The sequence below is a fragment of the Pseudochaenichthys georgianus genome, chromosome 11 (assembly GCF_902827115.2).
Source record: "Pseudochaenichthys georgianus chromosome 11, fPseGeo1.2, whole genome shotgun sequence".
Taxonomy (NCBI): Eukaryota; Metazoa; Chordata; class Actinopteri; order Perciformes; family Channichthyidae; genus Pseudochaenichthys; species Pseudochaenichthys georgianus.
Window position 1 is genome coordinate 4,150,421 of NC_047513.1, and position 9,172 is coordinate 4,159,592.

At 40.9% G+C, this 9,172-nt stretch overlaps 1 protein-coding gene across 1 annotated transcript; it reads left to right on the plus strand.

Annotated features, from left to right (window-relative positions):
- Positions 1-909: 909 nt before the first annotated feature.
- LOC117455451 (LIM/homeobox protein Awh-like) lies at positions 910-7,300 on the plus strand. The gene is made up of 6 exons (XM_034094971.1): positions 910-1,032; positions 2,096-2,274; positions 3,223-3,331; positions 3,550-3,688; positions 5,991-6,205; positions 6,911-7,300. Exons 1-6 carry the CDS (start codon positions 910-912, stop codon positions 7,298-7,300), a joined length of 1,155 nt encoding a protein of 384 aa, XP_033950862.1.
- The last annotated feature ends 1,872 nt before the right edge of the window (positions 7,301-9,172 follow it).

Below are 9,172 nucleotides of genomic sequence, written 5' to 3' on the forward strand. Positions count from 1 at the left end.
ATCTGCTGCTATGGTTACGGCTCTGAGTCCGCACGAGTCTGCTGTGTTTTGCACAGTGAGTCAGGATTTGAGAATCTCTGAGTCTGCTGTTGACTCGTGCTGAGGACGAGTCAACTGAGTCCCCACGAGTCTGCAGGAAGTTTCAGTGATCCGCGTCCCTTCCCCTGAGCCAGACGATAACTTCTGGAAGCTATCCTACTCGCTAAAGGGTAGGCAGATGGTCTGGGGTACGTTGTACTGTGATTTTACATGTTATAAGGAGAGTAGCGAGTGACGCAATTTATAGTTTTAATTTGTACGTCACCAGGTGTAGGACTCAAAGGACTCGGGTTAATGGAGAGGGGAGACTCGTCACGACCAGCTCATTTCTAGGATCCGGGTTAATGATCCGGATGAATCAGGACTCGCCCATCTCTACTCGCGATCTACCAGCATTGCCGGTCGACCGCGGTCGACGTACTGGGCACCTCTGCTCTAAACGATTTAGTCTTCAAACTAGTAATACATTGAAAATGAAGATTGAGTGAGCTCGTGTAATAATGTAAAGATGTGTGGAATGTGTTTAATTTAAATTCAATGTTGCCAAATGGTGAGTCTTTACATTTCCAAATGGTTGCCAGTCTGGTGGTTGTGAACATCTCCAGTTCGTATAGTATGCAACTGTAAAGCTTTCTTAGTATAATGTATATCACCACCACATGTTTAAAAAGAAAAACGAAACATAAGTAAACACATTTCACAGAAAGAGAACAGCCTTGTCACACTAGTTTCAGTTGGGTCTGGATGTTGTTGTTGTTGTTGTTGTTTATTAATAGGGACATTAAGTGTGTGTGTTATTAGTTCTCTAATGACGGCTGTGATTACCAAGTGGACCGATTATTTCCCCTCTTCCTCCTCAGGACAATCATGATGTCTGCAGACGACCGGGCCCTGGAGGAGCTGCTGTACGGCAGTGACCTTGGTGACCGTGCGGATATAGCGGAGCTGAGTGGGGGCCAGACGGGAACGAAGGAGAGCGCTGCTGCAGACAACGTGAGTATGTTCACGTCCTCTACTGCAGTAAAAGTACAATTTACACAATGTCAAAATACTCCCACGACAAGTACAAGCCTGTCAGTGTTTTACTACGATATGTTTAATGGATAAGTAAAGCTACTACATTAATGTGCTATCTGCATTTTACAGCTGTAAATGTTACGGTTGTACTAAATCCCCAATATGTTGACGTTTCTTGCTTTGCTCTGTTTCATATTACTTTAAAGTGAGTTTGTGGTTTTAACAAAACATTGAATTGAATTGGCTTTGACAAACTGTAGAAAAGTTAACAGTTTTCTGTCATTGTCTAGGCCCAACCATAAATGGTCAATTATCAGCAGATGAGTCAAATAATAATTCAAATAATTAAATAAAATAATGAAACTAATCAGTTGAAGCCAACATTTCAGGGGGTTTGATATAAGAAAACTGAGATTTTAAAACGATAGTAAAACGAATCGCTAGGCGCCATGCTAATTTTAACTACATAATATTCTGTTAGGTAGTTTAATCTATGTAAATGAATTACTACAGTATGTTAGATCATCCTATGTGTGTAGCTTTTCGCTGCCTGTGGAAACCACGTATCTCAACCTGGTGTTAATTGTGGGTAGTATACTTCATTTTCAAGTGCATTAATTAACATAACACAATATAAGGAAATACATTAATAAAGTAAAGAATAAACACAGAACAAAACACTCAGAGAAGCCCAGAGAACAATCTACTATCATAAAGACAGGCTATAAGCAAAAAACATTCTTTAGATAAATATTGTTTTTAAATAATTAAAGGTGGAGCTGTAACCTGCTGTTTTTAACCTTTAAAATACAAGATGTTATATAATATGTTATATATTACATATGATATAATATTGTTGAAGATTGACCCTTGTCTGACAGTTTATAGAAGAAACAATGAACCTAAAAAATAAGAATAGAAATGCGTTGCAGCCATCATTTCAATACCAATTGTCCACCATCTTAGTTGTAGGTAAGAAGCCTCATCTCCAGCAATGTAACTAACCAAACATCCTTCTCAGACAACTGTGTCCCTCCAGGAGCCGCTGACGTGTGCCGGCTGCAGCGAGCAGGTGTGTGACCGCTTCTTCCTGTTGGCTGCAGGAAGTGTGTGGCACGACGTGTGCCTGCGCTGCAGCCGGTGTCACTGCGAGCTGCAGACACACCCCTCGCTGTACTGCAGGGACGGGAACATCTACTGCCACCAGGACTACTGCAGGTGAGCAGAAACCGCTGCCTCCATCAAATCAGTCAAAATGTGTTTATCAAAAATTACACTTTTTTTCTCCGGGGGCTTCACACTGTGACCCTCTCGGTCTTTAGCTGTGCTATATCAGCATAACAAGGGGCTGCTTTAAGGCAGGCCCGAGCCGGTCCTCACGATAAGCTTCGTCAGATTGATGTTTGCAACCAGGGTCTGCCTCTTTAGGGCCCGCACCAAACCCATAGTGGGCCGTTCAAGTAGTTTAAACCCTTCTAGTCTATGCCGGTCCCGACTTAACCAGCTGTACTAATGTACCTCCTGGTTAAGTACAAAATAGTACATGTACTAATAGCTCTGTGCAAACTTTTACTAATAAACTCAACACAAAATAAGATATACATTTAATATTGTCATACAGATATTAACAATTTAGAAGATTTTGAACTTACAATCAAGTCTAGAAACGGTGCCAGTGTTCAGCATGATTGTAAAGCTTTGTAGATTTACAGGGACTGGGTAAAAAGCCAAGCCGCTCATAAACATTACATTTAATAATGAAAAGAGTGATCTTCTACATGTGTAATCTATAGGGATATTACTATTTTAGGGTAGGATACATCCAAAAAAGTGTTGCAACTTGTATCGTATTATGTTGTGAATTGTAAGCTGCTGTTGTTGCAATAGAACATTTATGATAAAAGACAAATTATTAAAAAGAGTGGTTAAAAAAAAAGAAACAACACTAAAGAGTTATTATATGTTATACTTATTGTTGTTATGTGATTTGAATCTATGGTTGAGAACAACACGAACCCTTCCTGTTTCTGCCGCAGAGCTTGCTGCTGTATTCACACAATCCCCCTCAGAGGAAGGAGCTTCATTGACTGAGAGCCAGACTACAGAAGGACACTGTGATGGGGTCTGTTGGTATCTCCTGACCTTTGACCTTTGATTCCTCCTCAGGATGTTTGGAGGCGGGCAGTGCGCTCGCTGCTTCCAGCCAATCCCGGCCTCCGATCTGGTCATGAGGTCAGGGGATCTGACCTTCCATCCCCACTGCTTCTCCTGCCAGGTACTTTAATAAGAGACATTTACAGAAACACTATGACACATTTGGATGAATTGAATGTTATTATTAAAATGTAAAATGTGTTTGTGGATTGTAATCCTAACAACTTTCTGCAATAAGATGTGCAACAGTTTACCCTAAAGATGAATAAGATTCAGTGTTATATATATTTATTTCTCATTAGTTCTTTAAGATATATTAATGATGAACATGTTTTTCAGGAGTGTGATGTGACATTAATACCCGGGAACCTGTACTGCATGCAGGGCCACAACCTCTACTGTCAGTCCCATTACCATGACGACGGCAGGAGTGTGCCGCCATTACACGATCTGCAGCCCAAACCAAATCTGAAAGAAGGTGAGAGGTGTGTGTGTGTGTGTGTGTGTGTGTGTGTGTGTGTGTGTGTGTGTGTGTGTGTGTGTGTGTGTGTGTGTGTGTGTGTGTGTGTGTGTGTGTGTGTGTGTGTGTGTGTGTGTGTGTGTGTGTGTGTGTGTGTGTGTGTGTGTGTGTGTGTGTGTGTGTGTGTGTGTGTGTGTGACCCTTATCTCTAATTCACTGCAGAATGGCGGACACCAACAAATGAAGACAGAAACAAATGCTGAAATATATATATATATTTCAGCATTTGTTTCTGTAATATACTATTACAAATAAATCCATAAAACTTGAATAAAAACAAAAATTATAAATAAATGAATACAGAAGTTTATCGAATAAAGTTAAAATAAATTAAATAATTATACCTTACATTTATTATAGCGCTTTTTCAATGACTCAAAGCGCTTTACATATACACACATTACACATATATCATACATGCAATGGTCACCATTGTGGACAATACCCACAGGAGCAAGTTCAGGTGAAGGGTCTTGCCCAAGGACACAGCAGCGGCGGGTTTCACCCCTTGATCATTGCACAGCGCACTGCGCCACACCGTCCATCTTCACGCCTCGAGGTCATCGAGGCGCTTTTACAAGTACACATTGGTATTATACATGTACTGTGGACAATACCCACAGGAGCAAATCCGGGTGAAGTGTCTTGCCCAAGGACACAACGCAGCAGTGGCGGCAGGAGCGGGTTTCGAACTGGAGTTCCCCAGCACCCCCCTTGATCTGATGATCAGATGCACAGACCACTGCGCCACCCGTCCCAATTATCAAACAAGCTGAAATTACTACTGTTGATTGATACGGTTTTTACCCAGTCTGGGCATAACAGGTGTGTCCTCACACACACCACTAGGTGTGTGTGAGGATATATTATATATTCTATATAAACTCCCTTCTTTCTATACTACCTCCATTCATCAATTGACATGACTTGTGTAAACTTCCCTGTTAGTTATCCCTTTAGATTGTCACAGACCTGTTCATGAACACACCTCTGAAACCTTTGGGATGTAATACCCGTGAAGCACTGCTGCCATATTTCAGACCAAACGATCCTGGCGACCTCCACTATGACTCACTATAATTCTGCAACAGAGTTGACCAGGTGCGACTTACCAGCTGTTATCTCTGGGAGACTGCAGTGTTCAGTCAGGGGTTGACCCTCAAGCAAGGACACAGGCCACTGGAATCAAACTGGACTCAGGACTCAAACTTTGTGGGGACGGGCTACATTTCCGCTGATGTGTTACTTGTTCAGTAATAATCAGAGGCCTATGCGGATCTTTAGTTTCCTTTCACAAGTGTGAACAGGCTGTTTTATTTATACGCTTTACAAGTTATATCACACCACACAAAATAATAGATATACGTTTTGTTCGGATATATTTCTATATCAAACCTAATTGGCTTAAGCCAGGTTGTCAGTCTTTTTCAAGAAGAACTCTCGTTCCAATGTTCTTCAGTCTTCTTATATCCCCTTTTGTCACGTGGTTTGTCACATCCTTTGCGTGCAAGCTCGTGCGTTCTTCTTCGTTGCTTTGTGGTTAAATGTTCACTCCTTAAAAGGGAGTGAACGTAGATAGAATGTTCATCTCCTCGCAAGAGGAGGTGCATACTTGCTACATAGGCCTTTAAAAGCACCCATATAAGGATTTGTATGTTATACATACTGTTATAGCTATTGCACACATTTATTTGACTATGACATATTTATGTTTTACACACTTTGTAAAGCTTTCGAGTATATTTTATGAGTGATATAAAAATGACATTGTTCCATTGTTCACCCTTCTCAACACTCCACAACGAATTAAATGCATTAAAAACAAATAACTAAATGAATATGGCAATCAAAAAGCATAAATAACATTGTGCAACACAGCGTTTCTTTGTATTTCTGTGCTTTTATGATATCCTCTTGTCTTTTTTATTTACTTATTTTTGCTCCTCTTTTATATCGTATTGTGACGCTTTTCGGTTTTGTTTTGTAGGGGGATGGTTACTATGCCATGTTTGTTGTAAAAAAAAATTAAATCGGGTGATCTTATGTCAACAGTTTGTATGTTTAAGATTGATGGCCCAATAAAAATACTTGTGAAAAAAAAAAAAGCATAAATAAAAGTTCATCGTTAATTAATCGTTTTTTTAACGATCATGTCTTGCGCCCCTTAGATAATAGATTTGCACAGAATTGAAGCACAACATAATGGGTGTGTGTGTGTGTTTTGTGTGTGTGTGTGAAAAAGCTCAAAATCAGGTCTCAGGTGAAGGGGAGGAGTCTGTCAGCAGTCCTGAGCCACCATTGGATGATCAGGTGGCATGTGGGCGGACCCGCAGGCGGAACAAGCGAATCAGGACGTGTTTCCGCAGCGAGCAGCTCAGAGCGCTGGAGTCGTACTTTGCACACAAACACAACCCTGACGGAAAAGACTGGAACTTCCTTGCTCAGAAGACCGGCCTGCCCAAGAGGGTCCTGCAGGTAGGAAATATGTACTTTAAATATTTCAGAGTTTCAACTTTAATGCGAAGCTGCTTCCAAGACTGTTTTCATTGTACATTTCCAGTACGCTAACAATTTCCCCCTGAGATCCTTTATTGGAACTAAAAAAGTATGAGAACAAAAATAGAATAGATAAGAGCATTCTAAAAAATTATTTCCCTTGTTGTGCATCAATTGCAGGAAAGTCTGGGTCATGACAACCTATTACTAAATACAAATACTTGTATACGTTTATAGAGCAACTTCTTGGTTCTAGCAGAGAAACGGAAAACTGGAAAAAGTGCAAACAGAACACAATATTAACAAGAAGAATGCAAAACCCAAATACCTAGTGCACAAAATGTAAACAGGCAAGTATCATGAATATAAACTGTTTAACGACAAATAGAAATTCTAAAAATAAACATGGTAAAAAGTAATGTAATCAAATAACACAAAAAATTGAATACAACTAAAAAATGGCAATAAAATAAAAGAATATATATAAAATTAAATGTTATTTGCAAACAGTAACATAGATGCATGTTTTTATAATCAAAATGTGTTTTTGCGTAAAATGACGACATGTTAGTTAAGATAAACAGTATAAACGCTGATTTGTTATACTTCATTTAAGCTTACTTAACAAAGATGTGTTCTTCTTTCACACGTTGTTTACCTGTAAACACAAACACTGTCTCTTAGGTGTGGTTTCAGAATGCTCGAGCCAAACTGAGGCGCTCCCTCACTGCAGACGACTCTCAGGTGAGCTCGCCCTCGGCCCCCCCGAGGGGCCTCAGCATGTCGAGCGGCTCCTCGCCCGGGGCCTGCTCCCCTCCTGACCAATCACAGCCCTTCTCCTCCACCAGCACCATCGACCAGCTGCAGCTGTCTCTGCTCACCGCCCCGCTCAACGAGCCGCCGCTCAGCCCTGCCGCCAGCCAGCTGCAAAACCCCGCCTTCTTCCTGGACTACGATTCCCAGAGTGCACCAGGGTGTGTCTCGTCACTGGAGGCTTACGAGGACTTTGGAGAGGCAGAAAGAGCAGAGGCAGAGGTGGACTCAGATAGTTCTTTTAGACCATATTTCTGCTAGACTTTACAAGACCTCCACACTGTGAGTAACGTCAAGGAACTCCTCAAGATTTCATCTTTTCCTTCTTCTGATGTGAAGCAACAGGTCATCAGCAGAACATGTTGGGTTTATATCAGCAGTAACTAAGTCCGTAGGAGAGGAAACATTGGGGCAGATATTGTTCCCAGTAAATGACACACATGTGGGACAACAAGGCATTGTAGTCTCCATCGCTAACAATACAACTAGTGTGGGAGATAATTACATAACAGAATTGAAAAGCTACTCTAAACAGGGATCGTACGGTCATTGAAAACCTGGAAAAGTCATGGAAATTCAAAACGCAAATTCCAGGCCCTGGAAAAGTTATGGAAAACAATATTTTTCCCAAAGTTTTGGAGAAGTCATGGAAATGTAACTAAAGTTGCGTCAAATATAATTTACATTTGATCTAATCACCGAAATAATCTGCAGTCGCGAGCTGTTATGTGCCATCATGACGCGCATGGTGTTATTTTTAAATATATGAAGCGCGAGCTGTGTGCTCGAGTCTTCCTGCCTGTCGGCTGAACTCTGCTGCTCCGGGATGTCAGCTACATTAGCTACGGTGCGTTAGTTAACTGTGCGGAGTCACTGTGGCACAGACTGAGCCGCTGGTGAACAGCTGTTAGAACGGGCCGTTCAGGTGTTCAGGGCAGAGCGGCAGAGCGTGATGTGAACTGAAACGTTTTTCTGTCGCAATATTATTTAAGGAATCGTTGAGCTAGCTAGCTAGCATACATTGTCACTATCTGCTAACGTTAGCTTTAGCCTTCGTTTTCTAATAGTTTTTTTCATAGGCTATAAACAGGTGGTATAAGTATAGATATTGTGCTAGAGTATAAGTACTCAGGTATTGTACTTGAGTAAAAGTAGAAGTACCAGAGGAACACTATCACAGTAGAATTCCTGCATTCAAAATGTTCCTCAAGTAAAAGTAGAAAATATTCTCATCAAAATATAGTGAAAGTAGCAACAGTACAAGTAGTCATTGTGCAGATTGGTCCATTTCAGAATAATATGCATAAGGTGCAGCTAGTTTGAATGACTTTGTAGACTGCAGGGTAGCTTGTGGATTTACTCCAGGTGGAACTAAAGTCTGATTTAACACTTGATTATATTTCACATCATTCATCCACATCTGTAAAGTAACTAAAGGTATTAAATACATGTAGTGGAGGAAAAATACACCATGTACCTCTGAACTGTAGAGGAGAAGAAGAACAAAGTAGCAAAACTTTGAAATACTTAAATAAACTACAAGTATCTCAAAATTGTACCAACGTACAGGCTGACCAGGGGCCTACGGAGATTGGGGGCCTATCATGAACCAATAAAAAAAAAGTCTTGGCTTTCAGAATATGAAACTTTTATTTCCAAAATCACACGATAAATACATTTTTGAAGCTTGTAAAGGGAAGAAGACAGCTCTCCCTCGCCACTCTGCTGTTCTGCTGTCCCCCTCCCTCCGGCTGACATTATGAATGTAAGCGTATAGTAATCATAGATAACACGGCAGGGTCCGTTACAGTTTGTTTTCATCTGGTTTCAATTAAACAAAGTCTTGGCTTTCAGAATATTAAACTTGTTTCGGCAAATTCAGATGATAAATACAACGTTGAAGCTTCGGCATAATTACAAGCGGAGAACGGAGTAACTTGACGTCACAGCAGGCAGAACAACAGCCGGTGTTTCTCGTGAGTCTTTTCCCCGGGAAACAAACACAATACACACAAATGCAAAAATACACAAACACACACACTCGCGAGCTTCCCCCAGACCAGTAATCCAAACGAAAATATCTTCCCTCCGTAGTATTTTGATCATTTGCTCCGCTAATAATCAGATCGATGG